This window comes from Geotrypetes seraphini, chromosome 4 (genome assembly GCF_902459505.1).
Source record: "Geotrypetes seraphini chromosome 4, aGeoSer1.1, whole genome shotgun sequence".
NCBI classification, from domain to species: domain Eukaryota; kingdom Metazoa; phylum Chordata; class Amphibia; order Gymnophiona; family Dermophiidae; genus Geotrypetes; species Geotrypetes seraphini.
The window spans coordinates 54,454,357-54,470,193 of NC_047087.1; the positions used below are offsets into that span (position 1 = coordinate 54,454,357).

General features: G+C 43.5%; 1 protein-coding gene across 2 annotated transcripts in view; it reads left to right on the top strand.

Moving 5' to 3' along the window:
- The window catches only part of NKD1 (NKD inhibitor of WNT signaling pathway 1), a 237,908-nt gene that overhangs the window by 137,637 nt on the left and 84,434 nt on the right, over positions 1–15,837 (top strand). For both annotated transcript variants that reach the window (XM_033943051.1, XM_033943050.1), the window contains exon 4: positions 8,500–8,557. In XM_033943051.1, coding sequence (XP_033798942.1) covers positions 8,500–8,557 — 58 coding nt within the window. The remainder of the gene's footprint in view (positions 1–8,499; positions 8,558–15,837) is intronic.

Genomic DNA, 15,837 nt, shown 5'->3' on the forward strand with positions numbered 1-15,837 from the left:
CCTCAGGGTACCACACTCTCCCCATGACATGCATGGGCATGTTTCTGGAAAGTAGGTTCCTTTAGGTCTGGGTAGAATTTGTTTTAAACTACACTGCCTTTCTGTCTCTCTTCTCCTCCATTCATGTTGTGTATTTTTGTAAGTTGATAATGTCTCACCATAAATAGGCCTGACATGACTCATGGGCTGTCTGTGTGTAAATGAAAGATCAGTAAATCATAATAAGAGGGTTCAGCAAACCCTGAAAGTGAGGGTGAAAGGCTTGACCCCAGGAAGCGCTTATAATTGTGTACTGCGGGTATCAGTTTTCTACAGGCTAATGATGCTGAAGAATGTGACAAACTTGACTGGTTTACATAATAAGAGATGGGAGGGGTGGGGATAACAAATTTATTCTCTACTGATTATTTCAAAACAGAAAATGCAACTGCAAAACAGCTTTAGTCTGATGATCTCGTCTCCTTCCTCAATGCACTCAGGTTTGAAATTGGAAATTGAAACTTTTTATTAAATTTACAGTTTTAACATTTGATGACCTGGTATAAATGTATAATTAGTTTAATTGTGCTTTTCTGCAGCAATTCCTGCAACTAGGGCATATTACAATAGATTGTATGATGCACATATACCAGTAAATCAAACAAATCACAAAAGTAAATAAATAAACACAATCTCAGTATAAAAATCTGTTCTACAATCTGGCCCTCTTCCTTACTAGAGAACTGGAAAAAATTGTCTAAGCAAAATATAACAGTAGCATGGAATTACACTTCTCCCTCCGTATTCACGGTTTCAGCAATCACGGTTTTGATTATTCGCGGTTTTAGGCTTGCTGGCTGCTCCCCCCCCAAATTACATCAGCTTACATAGAGAAATCGCCGATTCCAAACGTTTACAGAGAAAATCGCTGATTCCCAGCAGTTTCTTCACCATGTTTTGCCTCTCCTTCAGGAACAGGCCAGGTATCCCCATCATGTTGTTCACGGTTTCACCATATTCTCGATGGTTTTTAATAGAAAACAGTGAATAACATATGAAAAAGTTATTCGCGTTTTTTCTGTATTCATGGGTCTGTTAATCCCCTATCACAGCGAATACGGAGGGAGAAGTGTATACTCCTTTCTAAATCTATATAATAATAATTAGATATCAGAATGGTTACTGTATGATTTGTATTTGGTATCTCAAATGACCAACCTTAACCCCTCCTTCATGGTGAATCCAGAGAAGACAACTAAACCATTCCAAACTCGCCCAACTAAATTAACCAGTGACCCAGCCAAAACAAAAGATGTTTCTCAGCTTCTTCCATTTGATCTCTAAGGTGCAACCCCCTTTAGAGTGTCCCACTGGGAGCATTCCTCTACCAAGGTGAAACACATCTTATAATTCATTCTGTTTTGCTACTTGGGATCTAGCTAGGTACTTGGGACCTGGGTTGGCCACTTTTGGAAACAGAATACTGGGCTTGATGGACCTTCGGTCCCAGTATGGCAATTCTTATGTTCTTATGATGTTGCTTGGGGAAGGGAGCTTAGATCATACCCGGAAGAGCAGAACAGATTTAAACTAAATGGATAGTGCACTATAGTTACAGGCTATGAAAACTGATGATTTGGTTCATAGAGACTGGGGAGATACGTTCCCATTTAAGTGGGCACAGGGTAGTTCCAAGAACCGGGAAATATAGCTGCCAAGTGACCCAAGGAAGCTTTATTCATTAAATATCCCACAGCTGTTGTAATACACTAAAGAAAAAGTGGACACGTAAAGGGCTTTCCCTTTATCTTGAGTGGGGAGAGTAAATTTATACAAGATGTTATTTCCCAAATGGCTGTATGTTTTACAAGTCCTCCCTATTTGGATCTTATGGAAAGACATACTAGGGTAGCAAAAACCTATCACCAAATTTTATTTGGGGGAGAGGAGATCAAAAATAAGGTTTTCTAGGCTCAAAAGGAATTGGATCAGAGGTGGTTTCAGATTGTCAAACCTTCATTCTAGAGCTGTCCCGAATAGCAGACTGTAGCTTACTATTCAGCTGAATACGAATCAGGGAAAATATTATTCAGCCAAATGCAAATAATGGCCATTGAGCTTTATCATAACAAATAATAAGAGGCAATGGGAAATCAAAGATTGTGTTTATTTAAGTAGAATTTAGCACTATAGAGCCCTGGATTATTTCTATTCGAATTTAATTCCTTATTTGGCTAAGTACGAATAACGTATCCAGGGCCAAATTGAATCAAATATAAATATTTGGGACAACCCAATTTCTTTCCTACAGTCATGAATGCCTTTTGTGGCATATAAAGGATTGGATAATGGAATATGATGGTTATTCATATGCCAAGACCTATCTACCACAACCCAGCCAAAGACTTGTATTGAAGTGGAATGAGTTTATTCAAAGTCCTGTGTATGTATGTCTTCCAAAGCCAAAGTATGGTGCTTAACAACCTAGACCTTTATTAGGGAAGTCCAATCTGAATTTTTCATTAGTGTGGGGGATTACTCTTGTTAATGGGGGACAGAAAAGGAGATAAGCTGTGTGAATTGTATCAGAGTAAAAAAAAAACCATCTCACACTCGTTGGGCTATTCCTTTTGGGAGGGAGATTGGGTAAGGAATGAGTAAGGGATGGTTTGGGTAAGGAAAGGATAAGGGGTGGTTTAGGGAAGAGTAAAGGTCTGACAATTTGTTATAAGTCTACACATTCTATATGTCTGTTTGAGGTTTCCTTTTCTTGATGTATAAGATGTCTACAATGTGGGTTGGAGTGGATAGAAAGAGATGGAGAAGATGGTAGAAGCGCTGATAAAGGACCGCATCATTGACCATCTTTACGGACACAATCTGATGCAGACCAACCAGCATGGCTTCAGCAAAGGAAGATCTTGCTTGACGAACTTGCTGCACTTCTTCAAGGGATTTAACAGGCAGATAAACAAAGATGACCTGGTCGACATTGTATATGTGGATTTTCAGAAGGCGTTCGAGAAGGTCCTGCATGAATGACTACTTTGAAAAATTGTGAGCCATGGAATCAAGGGTGAAATACTCACGTGGATTAAAAACTGCTTGGCGAATAGGAAACAGAGATTGGGGGTAAATGGACAATACTCGAACTGGAAAAGCATCATGAGTGGAGTGCCGCAGGGTTCGGTGCTTGGACCCGTGCTCTTGAACATATTTATAAACAACCTGGAAATTGGTACGATGAATGAGGTGATAAAATTTGCAGACGATACGATAGTGAAGACACAGAAGGATTGCGAAGACCTGCAACGTGACATAAACACACTCAAGAAATGGGCTGCAACATAGCAAATGAGGTTTAATGTGGATAAGTGTAAAGTGATGCATGTCGGTAACAAAAATCTTATATACAAATACAAGATGTCTGGGGCGGTACTTAGAGAGAACCCCCAGGAAAGAGACTTGAGAGTACTGATTGGCAAGTCGATGAAGCCATCCGCGCAATGCACGGCAGAAAGGGCAAACAGAATGCTAGGAATGATTAAGATCACAAACAAATCTGAGAAGGTTATCATGTCGCTGTACCGGGCCATGGTACGCCCCCCATCTGGAATACTGCGTCCAGCACTGGTTGCCATACATGAAGAAGGACACAGTACTACACGAAAGGGTCCAGAGAAGACTAAAATAGTTAAGGGGCTGGAAGAGTTGCCGTACAGTGAAAGATTAGAGAAACTAGGCCACTTCACCCTTGAAAAGAGAAGACTGAGAGGGGACATGATCGAAACATTCAAGATAATGAAGGGAATAGACTTAGTAGATAAAGACAGGTTGTTCACCCTCTCCAAGGTTGGGAGAACGAGAGGGCACTCTCTAAAGTTAAAAGGGGATAGATTCTGTACAAATGTAAGGAAGTTCTTCTTCACCCAGAGAGTGGTGGAAAACTGGAACATTCTTCCGGAGGCTGTTATAGGGGAAATCACCCTCCAGGGATTCAAGACAAAGTTAGACAAGTTCCTGCTAAACCAGAACGTACACAGGTAAGGCTAGACTCAGGGCACTGGTCTTTGACCTACAGACCACTGCGGGTGCAGACTGCAGGGCACGATGGTCTGACCCAGCAGTGGCAATTCTTATGTTCTTATATTCCTTTTGAGATACATGTGAGAGGATTTTGGATGCAGATCTTTATAGAATTACGCATAGCCAGAATTGTGTACAAATCCAAATTAGAGCCAATTAGCATAATTCAACTGTCTATTGCATGTTAAATGTGCAGCGTTGCATATAACTTTCAGCACTAAAGAAATGATCAATATTAGTAGTAGTAATGTTAACAGCTTGTTAACTAATTTATTTGCACACAGATCTTGCAATCACACACAATTTGGGGCATCCAAATTTGGGCATTATTTATAGAATCCAGGGGATACTGCCTATCTACATACCCCCCCCTTTTTTTTTTTTATGAAGTTGCACTAGAGATTTTTAGCGTGGGCCGGAGAGGTAAGTGCTCTGACACTCATAAGAATTCTATGAGCATCGGAGCATTTACCATGCCGACCAAGCTAAAAACCTCTAGTGCAACATGATAAAAGAGGCTGTAAATCTTGAACAGAATACAACAAACACAAGGGCTCTTTTACTAAAATATATGAGAAAATGGGCGCCTAGTGCAAAGCTCATAATTAAAAGTAGGTAAGGTTAGGGGCAGATTTTGGGCGTGTTTTTGAATTAGATGCCTGTCTTTGAGTTAGGAGCTATTGGCTGCCTAACTTAGGCACAGGCATTTAGGCCAAGAAAACCCTGGCATAAAGAGAAATCACCTGAATGTTAGAACGCTTATCACCACCTAGGTAACATTCTATAATGGGCACCTAGATTTTATAGAATTGCGCTTAGCGCCATATTACTCGGCGCTAATTTTTTAGGCCCATATATGGAATCTGACCCTATGTATTCCCACACTAGCTCTATGCTGACCAGTTAGCACATGCTAACCAGAACGCACTTGCTAGTTAATGAATACATACTTATTCCTGCCCCTTCCAAAAATTATTTTATAAAATTCACTAACGCACGCTCTGTGTGTGGAAAAGGAAAAATTACTGTAAAATTTTGTAACACATTTTGCGGTAAGCATTTTCCCGTGTGCTAAACATGCATTAGGGCTTAATGCCCATTAGTAAAAGGGCCCCATAAGCCTTAATAATCAAAACGAAAGAATTTAAAATCATATATATATATAAACAATCAAATCCACAAAAAGACGCAATGGCAAACATTTGAAAAGGTAGAAATCCAGGTCAAATTAAACTAGGTGAAAAAAGCCTTGTTACAAAATAATCAGGCTAGTGTTGGATTTGTTATGATTGAGACTCCTATTGACTTCACCCTATGAGGATTTATCATCTCGCAACTGTGTCTGTTGACTTGACCCTCAGCTAAGACCACAGATAATGCAGGCGAAACCTGTAGTTGATAATGTTGCAGAATTAGCAGTTTTCTCTTTCATTTTGCTTGTGCACATATTTGCATGGTTTCCGTTTTAAGATAGTCAAATGAGAGTTGGTTACATCTGTCCCTCTCCAAGATGATGTCCTCCTAACTCTTTGAAGTCCAGCTTGCAGATTTGAAGGTTGTACTTGAGAATGTCCTTGAATCTTAAATTGGCCATCCCCTTTGTCTAGCTACCTGAGCAAATCAGTCTACAATAACCTGGATTTAGAGAGCTTACAGTTCAGTAGATATATTGAGATTGAAGTTCTTATGACAGAAGAACCTTTACTTACCTCTTGGCTCTTAGATTGGGTTACCAGATTTTTGTCCGGAGAAACCTGGATACATGGCCCCGCCCAGTTCTGCCCCTAGCCACACCCCATTCCAACTCTAGCCATGCCTTGTTATGCCTCTAGCCCCACCCCTCCACAAAGCCTCGTCTTTTTTCTGACCTCCAGGCCACGTCTGGAGGGTCTCCGAGCATGTTCGGATGCGTGTGATGTCATGCGGCGGGGAGGTCGGGGCTTTCCAAAACCCGGACAAACTACCGGGTTTTGAAAGTCTGTCCGGGCACCCAGACAGTCCTCTTAAAAAGAGGACATATATGGGTTTTCCCCAAACATCTGGTAACCCTGCTCTTAGAGGACAGTCATAGGGAGAATGTAGTTTGATGGAGGAAGGGATGCAGATGGGACCTTTTGGTTTTTGCTAGCTCAGGAGAGCTGTATGCATATGTGGCTCCTGCAGAAAGAGTGTAATCAAATGTGTGGCTGTCAGCACATTTGCTCTTTCTTCTTTGTTAACAAGATGGACAGGTTGCAATGGAATCTGCTGTAGCAGATAAGTAAACTTACTAGAACTGGACTTGTTTACTCTGTGCGGTAAACTGTAATTAACTGAAGCATCATATTATATATTATAAATTAGGCTTCTGTTTTTAGATTTTAACCAATAAACACCAGTGAACAAAGAATCATACATAATAATACGTGCAGCAGCATTCTGTGCAAGTTGTAAGGCCTGAATAACATATTTAGGTAAACCAAGATAGAGAGAGTTGCAATAATCATACACAGGAGTCAGAACTGCAGAAATAACAGTGCAAAAATTAACCAGTGAGAGAAAATCCCTCAACCTTCGTAGTAAATGAATCTTACAAAAACACCTTCGACACCACAGCCTTCACTTGCAGTTTGAAAAATAATGTCTAATCAAGAATGACATTTATGCTAGTATTCTATAGAAAATTTGCCATGTATTATCCCAGTGCCTGACTGTAGGTAATCTGTGGAGAATTACCTACTTAGTTCCTGATTCTATAAAAGACGCCTAGATCAGTGCGCCCAGCCGATCTACGCACCTAACTTAATTTTTTAATTGGCTTAATCATTGCTGATAACTGAAAGTGCCATTAAAAAACAATTAAAAAAATTAATTTGAGGTAGGCATCTACACCAAGACAAGTAGACATAGTTAAGGGCGAATTTGGGCTCTCATTTAGGCCAAGAAATCCCTAGCTTAAACGGCAGTGCACCTAAAGATTCAATGCTTACAGGCATTTAAGAACACCTAGGAGAGATTCTTTAAACTGTGCTTTGCGATTTATTGACAACCGTGCTGAACAGCACCTAAGAGTCAGACGCTGTGTATAGAATTGGAGCCTCGGTGTCTCTAAAATTTCTCACTAACCATAGCAATATCTGTATGGAGCCAGGACAGAGTGAAGTTGCTGATTTAGCTTTAGAGAAGATCACAGTAATTTTCAGTCACTAACGCATATAGCTAAGCAGTTTAAGTTAGGACAGAAAAAATACTCTCCTATCTTAAACCACTTAGCTATATACATAGTGGTTGAATGTCACCGCTGTACTTGTATTCAGCACTGTTGAATGGTTTAAACACCACATCCAGTGGGGTTAAATATTGGCCTAATTTTACAGTTTATAAGCACTTCCTGATAGAAGCTCTTGGGTCTGTATTCAGTGACCTAGCCCTTGAGGACTCTGGATAGTGTTTCTGAATATGCTTCTGCCTCCTCAGTGTTGTGTAGAGCAATTGCAGAGCTGGCAATTATTCAGAGAGTGGCAGTATTTAGACTGAAAACTTGCTGTCATAACTTAATCCAGTTAGCTATCAGGGCTAGTACAGGGGTGGGCAACTTCAGTCCGTGAGGGCGTTAGCCCAGTCAGGGGTTGTATGCGAATAGATCTCATGCATATTCATTGGGGAAATCCTGGAAACTGACAGGGTTGCGGCCTCATGGATTGAGGTTGCTCACCCCTGGGCTAATGGGTTGATTATCGCTGCTATTCTGATAGTGGGCTCTCTACCTGGATATTTGGTGCTGCTTGCTGTTTGGAAAAATGGTGCTGGATATTTGTGAATAAGTTGAACACTGTAGCGGGCATTTAAAACAAACACCAATCATGGAGGTTCTCTCAGGGTTTCCGCAGCTGGCATTGTGCTTGTTGCCGGTTTCCAGGTCTCGCTGTATCTTGTCAGGTAGAAACTGATGTTTCAGCTACCATGCTGTGGCTTTCTTCAGGGTATGCTCTGAGGTCTGCAGTTTGTCTTTGTAAATAGTGGATTCACTGACTTGATTGGGAACAGATCAGTCCATCAATTTGAATTTTGGTGGGAAAGTCAGTTGGTCAGAAATTTGAATTTTGTTGTAGCCCAGCTCCATGGGGAGAACATCTTTAAACCCACCAGAGACTTTCCCATTCTATAGAAAAAGAGACCAACTGACTTTCCTGCCAAAATTCTTATTGGTGGACTGCCCTGTTCCCAATCAGGTCAGTGAACCTACTATTTACAAAGACAAACTGCAGACCTCACAGCTTGCCCTAAAGAAAGCCACAGCAAGATGGCTGAAACGTCGGTTTCTACCTGACAAGGCACACCGAGACCCGGAAACCTGCAAAAAGACCAATCATGGAGTTTAAATATTGCCCTACCTAATTTAAATACTTGGAACTTGAATTGTTGTAAAGAAGATTTTCATTTTTTTTATTACAGGATCCATCTGATGATGTTTGCAGAGCAACAATAGGCGATGAGCATTTTCATCTTGAAGGTATTGTGGAAATAATGTATTTCAATTCTGCTGTTAATGTATGCGTCTATAGATGGTATAGCCATGAGAGGGGTAAAGGCGTGTCAGACACTTTCTAAAACATTACATGCATACTTATAGAAAATTGGGTACGCGCACCTAAATTGGGCACCAGCATTTATACCAGCTTTCGGTAGGCGTAAGTCTGGAGCCCAAAGTTAGATGTGAAAATTGGCACTAGGTCAAGGGTGTCCAACCTTTTGGCTTCCCTGGGCCGCATTGTCCAAAAAAAATGTTTCTGGGGCCGCACAAATGCACAAGTGCTGCAGCAAGATAGAGGAGGGAGCCGGCAAGATGATAAACACCCAGGCGCAGTAGAGAAAACACTTCATTGCCCTCGACAGGGGCTGCACAAAATACTTTACTGGGCCGCAGGTTGGACACCCCTGCACTAGGTGCTATTGTATAACAGGCGTAGTGTTGTATTACATAGATTTGTGTCATTTCCATTTTTAACATTGCTGTATGACCTTGTACTTAATGCCCAGTGCATTATTATTGTGAACCACCATGAACTGATGGTTTGGCGGTATATAAAAATAAACTATTATTATTATTATTATATAGAATAGCACTCAGTGGTAATTATTTTTACAGTGCCTATTTTTGAACATTATTTATAGAATTCACCCATATCATATGGGGCTCCTTTTACGAAGGTGCGCTAACGTTTTTAGCACACGCACCAGATTAGCGCGCGTTAGCCAAAAAACTACCGCCTGCTCAAGAGGAGGCAGTAGCGGTTAGCGCGCGGGGCATTTTAACGTGCGCTATTCCACTCTTTAAGGCCCTAATGCGCCTTCGTAAAAGGAGCCCATAGTATTTTAGAACTTACCTGTGTGTGTGTGTGTGTGTCTTGTCCACGTTTTACCCAGACACCACCTATATGCATGTCTGTCAGTGAAATATGCGCTATTTAAGAGACGTGTATTTACAGAGTAGTGCTGAGGTGCGATGAATGATTTATATGAGAAATTGCTGCATAAAAGCATCTGTTTTATAGAATTAGTCACCCCTTCCCCTTCCACAGTCCAGTATGGCATATTAGTAAGAAGTGGGGGACTCATGGGGAACTTCTTAAGTTATTAGTCATAGTGGTTTCTTAGCTGATATTGTCAAACTAAGCTGATTTTGGAAACAAAGTAGGATGAAATGGTCAGTTTTCCAAACGGATAAAGGCCAAAAGTGGAGTGCCCCAAGGATCTTTACAGGGACCTCGCTGTTCAACATATTGATAAATGGAGAAAGGAGCTACAAGTGAGGTGATCAAATTTGCAGATGATTCAAAAATTTTCAAAGGTATTAAAGCACCAGAGATTTTTATGAAGGGTTGCAGAATGGTCTTTTGAGGCTAGTAGATTGGGCATATGAACGGCAAATAAAGTTTTTAATGTGGACAAGTTCAAAGTGATGCACATAGGGAAAAATAATCTTAACTACAGGTACATAATCCTGAATTAGGAGTCGCCACACAAGATAAGAATCTTGAGTGAGGTCTTTGAATTGGCATTTGGCATCCCTTTGGCCTGAAGGCTATCATTTAGTTTTCTTGTTATTTTGTAGTTCCGTTAGGTCTGTGGGGCTCCAGCACTCAGGCTGAAGACTTCAACTAAATCTATATTGTGTATGTTTGTATACTTTTTATGTGATTTGGCCTTTTCTATAAATAATTGGCATTCCTTTCTAATAGTAAATTGATTTTATTATAAGCTGCTATGATCTGTTCTCAGCAGTGCGGGATATCATGAACGTTGTGGATAGTATGTTGAAATTTATAACCCAGTGAGTGGTCTGTGGCTGCCAAAAACACGTGGAGGAGCATAATTTAAAAAAAACGTCTAAGTCCCCTTTTGGCCTAGGCCCTAAACGCTGAAAGTAGAAGGGTTGAGCCCATGTGCCTAAAGCCACATCCATAGAAGGGGTCTAAGGCAACTGGGCCATTCGGCAGATAGCGGGCCTGCTGAGCGGACGGGCTTAGGACCTGTCCGTCCATCCATCTTATTTTAGGTAAGGGGGGTGTCAGGGTGGGGGAGTGTTGTGGGGTTCAGGGGGCCATTCGGGGGGCGGTTGTGGGAGGGTGCATAGTGGGCAGGAGGGCCTGGGATCCCTCCTGCCCGTATCTTAGTGGGGGTAGGGGGTCGCAGGGGCAGGAGGGGTTGGGCTCCCTCCTGCCTGGATGGTATCGGGGAGTGGGGGTTTCGCCAGGGTAGGAGGTGGTTGGGCCCCCTCCTGCTCATATCAGTTCGGGGGGAGGGGTGGATCGATGGCTCATCTCCCCTGCCACGATGGCATCCCCCACCCCCCAAACTGCGGCACTTCAGGGTAAGGATTGATCCTCACCCCGAAGTGCCGCAGTTTGGGGTGGGTGGGCAATTGCCATCACGGCAGGGGAGCTGAGCCATCTCTCCTGAGGCGATCATTGCGGTGAGGGCTGGGCAGGTTGCCAGGGCCGCTGAGCTGATCGCGGCAGCCACGATCAGCTCAGCTGCCCCTTTTTCAGCACATATACTTGTTTTGACTTGGTCTAAATCAAAACGTATATAAGTGCCAACTAGGCAACCTGTTTAAACTTTTGGTTATACCTGCTGTACGGCTATGTCTAGGTCGGTCAACCTCCCTCCCTTTCTCCTCCTCTAAAAAAGTGTGCTTTGTAGTTTTTAAAAATTTTATGGTTACCATTATGAATTAATAAGATATTATGTGTACATGAAAAATGAATGGAATAAATTGGGGGGCATGGCTAGGGCAGGTTTGAGGTGGAGCTAGGCGGGCATGGGGGTAGGACTGATAATTAATAGATGTCCCCTTTTGATGAAAAAAATTAATGGTTACGTTAGACTAGACCGACCTGTCTACCACCCCAATAGCCCTTTTGGCTGCAGGTGCAACTTATATGGCAGTACAGTAGGGTTTGGGGTTTTTTTGGGGGGTGGACATGTTTCACCATGCATGCAGTGGTTAGAGTGGCTTATGGGCCTGGATCCTCCTCTCCATGGTTCACCAGCCCACCTCCCAGACCACTTAAGCCACCTCTGTGCAGCTCTACTAGGCTTTCCTATGCCAGGCTGCCAGGTGCTGAAGTTCTGGAGGCAGATATATAAAGTTATTAGTGTTTTTATGGAGGGGGGTCAGTGATCACTGGGGGAGTGTGTAGGGGTCTGTACTTTGTCCCTGCAGTGGCTATCTAGTCACTTTGGATACCTTCTTGTGACTTAGACCTGGTTTTAGATGGCCTAAGTCACAACATCCAAGTTCCATCTAGGCAGTGTTGTAAAACTTTCAGTTATACATGCAGTACAACTAAGTCTAAGATGGCCTACGGCCCGCCCAAATCCCGCCCTCACCATCCCTTGTAGCTCTGGGAGTACTGCAGTACTGTGAAGGCCTAAGTCATTTTTAGATACGTCTAAAACCCGGTTCGATTATCAGCACTTGGACGGCTTTTCTCACTGATCATCTAAGTGCCGATTTAGGCCGGGTTTTAGACGTATTTCCGTTTCGATTATGAGCCCTATAGAATTTAAGGGATTATTTAAAGAGAGATGGAGAATTAAACCTATATATGGGTTCATGTTGTAACTGCATCTTGAGAAATGTGTTCAGTCCCAGTTCTATTCACTCCATTTCAGAAATGATATAGCAGAGCTGGAGAATGTTCAGAGAAGGATAACAAAAATCATGCTGGGAATAGTGCACCTTTCTTATGAAAAAAGGCTAAATAGATTAGAGCTGCTCAGCTTGGCAGAGACAACTGAAAGAGGATATGACTGAAGTTTATAAAATTAGCAGTGGAGTGGAACAGTTAAATAGGGAGTGGCTGTATAACTTTAGTTGCACTAAAACAAGAGAACACTCCATGAAATGAACAACTAGCATATCGAAAGATCCTAGGAAGTATTTTTTCTTACAAAGTATAATTAAGTTGTGGAATTTGGTGCCAGGGGATGCTATCAAAGTGATTGATGTAGGAGACCTTTTACTAATGTGTATTAGCACCTAATGCAGCTTAAAATGGCATACCATGGGAGGCACTCGGGCATCCTGCAGTAAGTGCCAAATTAGCGTGTACTGCACGCTAAAAAAATGCATTTTTAATGAGGGGGCATGTCAGATGTTGGAGAGTAGGCATTCCTGCGTTAACCAATTAGCACAGCTATGTTACTGCGTGCTAACAAGTTAACCCTTAACTGCTTTTAAAATGGGTGGTGGTAAGTGCATATGTAGTAATTTTTGCAATATCTACTTGCTAATGGCAAAATTAGTGCATGGCCATTTAATATAAAAACTAGAAAAGGCCATTTTTATGGCAACAATAAAAATGACCTTAACATGTGGGAGAAACCTTTATAAGTGCGCACTAAGGCCCAAAACTGCCCCATATTGAGGTACAAAAGAGGTTTTGATAAGTTACTAGAGGAGAAGTCCTTAAAAATAATTAGCTATCATTTGTCCCTGGAAATGAGTTAAGAGACGTGGATATAGTTTTTGGAATCTGCTGAGCACTTTTGACCTATACTAGTCAAGATCCAAGACAGGATACTGGACTCAGTGAACCTTGCTCTGACTTGATGCGACTTTTTTTGTGTTCTTTGGCCCCGATATTCAGACCATGGGAGTTAGCCTGGCTGACTTCCGCAGTCGGTGCTGAGACCGGATATTGAAAGCTGAGTTGTTTCTGGCGACGAACATTGAATATCCCGTCTGTTTACAGCTGCTAAAACTTAGCCGGCTATGTCGATATTCACCGCTGGCTGGCGCGCTGCTCCCAATGCTCATTGAGTTCCTTTGAGCGTCGGGAGCACCAAGGGCCATTCAGCGTTTCATAAAATAGGGGGTCAGTCTAATTTTTTCTCATTACCAACATAGTTGTGTTTACTACACTATGTTCTATTCATAAGATCAATAACCCTCCTATTGTGATGTATATAGGAAGGAATTATTTTCAAAATCTTCTTAGTTATTAAAAAATATTTATTTATTTAATATATTTAAAGGCTGAGAGACCTCAAATGTTCACAGTTGTCTGTCTTTGGAACAAATCCTGTCAGAAAGGCTCTTTGTGATCCTTTATAGGAGACACGCTGGATTCTTAAAGTCGCCATACATGGGGCAAGTTAAAATGTAATAGTAACACTCATTTTACTTTACATTAAGCATACAAACAAACCGGAAATTACCGGTCGTCCATACACATATGTTTTTAACCTGTATTATATTTCTCATAAACAAGTTTTAAAAAACTGACTTTAAGTTATCTATATATATAAAATCAGAGGCATGTATGTGTGTATGTATGTGTTTATCCCAGGACAAGCAGGCAGGTATTCTCACTAGTGGGTGATGTCATCAGACAGAGCCCCGGTACGGACGTCTCACAAGCACGTGTTGCTTGTAGAAACTTAAAAGTTTCTAGATGCCCGCACCGCGCATGCGCCGGTGCCTTCCCGCCCGGAGATCCGGGCGTGTCTCCTCAGTTCTTTTCTTTCCGCGGAGCTGAGAAGTTCAACTTCATCATGCGCTAGCTGAATTCAGTTAAATTTGCCTTCCTTGTCCGCGTTTTCGCTTTCTTTTAATTACAGTTAACAGTACATTTCTTTTTCAGTTTAAAAAAAAAAAAAAAAAGATTATTTCCTCCGGCGGGTCGAACGGGCCGGCCACGTGGCTCAGGCCCACAGGCTTCGACCTCGCGGCGGAGATTTTCCGGCCTATGTCCCGGCCAATCACCGGGTTTAAAAAGTGCAGCAAGTGCCAACACGCGATTTCACTCACGGACCCTCACCGGCGCTGTTTGCAGTGTTTGGGTCCTGACCACATTCCGAAATCGTGCAGGCCTTGCTCTACCCTTACGGCACGCTCATTCAAACGGCGTTGCCTATTGTGGGAATCGATGTTCAAGATGGACGCAGCTAAGGATCCTTCAGCCTCCACTTCATCTGATACCTCCCCGGTTCGGGCGAAACCGGTATCGACCCCTCCTGCATCGAGTGTGGTGAAACCGGCATCGTTCATCCCGACAACATCCACGAGCTCGACGTCGGTGCCTGCCCCGGTCTCCTCGGTTCAGGTACCTCTTCCTTCCACAGTACCACCAGTGGTCATCAAAGTGCCGAAAGCTACTAAGCAGAAGCACTCGACCTCGAAGGAGCGCGATGACCGTGCAGGAGGACCCCCTTTCGGTGCGGATCCCTCCTTATCGGCTTCGCTACGGTCCGTGCTGGAAGCTCAATTCGTTGAGCTCATGCAGACCATCGGACCCGGGCTCATCGCTGCCATACAGGGTGACCTCCCGGTACCGGTCCAAAGGGGCGGTCCGCCCCCTCCCCCTCCTCCACGCCGTTCGACCTCGAAAACCGACGAGGACGAACGGGGGAGGGCGGCGATGCCCATGCGGCAAGCCTCGCTTACCGATATGCCGCCATTAGAGCCCATTACGCCTCCGCGCCAACATGGGACCAGACCTCCGATCGATACTCAAAGCCCTGGGCATAGTCAGGAAGAGTTCTTCCGTACTCCTTACCAGACTTGGGTAGCATCGCAAGAATCCGCATCGCAACCCCAGTTGCGATCCACCGCTTCCAGCCCTATCCACCACTTGGGGGCCTCGGGAGACCATGCGATGCACAGCCGATCCTGATCCCCGTCCCGCCACCGAGACGGGCACCGATCAAGACACTCATCCTGGCACTCTTCACGCCACTCGGAGGTGTCACCGCAGAAAAAACTGCAACGGATGGGATACTCCTCATCTGAGGTGTCCCCCCCGGAGGGACCGGAGTACGAGGAGACACCCGTACCCGATTCTCCTTGCCACTCCCCGATGTCCATGGATCCGGAGGCCTCTTCCTCCTCCAGCCCGTCCCACAGACCGACGCTGGCGGATCAATTGTCTTTCTCATCATTCCTCTGACAAATGGCGGATGATCTGGATGTGACCCTTGACACGGGCTCCCGATACTCCAAAGAGTATCTGGACACCATGCATTTACCTAACCCTCCAACGGAGTCGCTTCGGCTCCCCCTGCATAAATTGCTGGATCAGACCTTCATGCAGTGTTTCGAAACACCTTACTCCATACCGGCGATTCCCAGCAAACTCGATGCTCGATACCGCATCGTGCACCATAAAGGATTTGAGGGCCCTCAACTCTCCCACCAATCCCTACTGGTTGAGTCCTCTCTTAAACGCTCTCATCCCTCTCAGGTCTACGCCTCTGTACCGCCGGGCCGAGAGGGGAGAACGA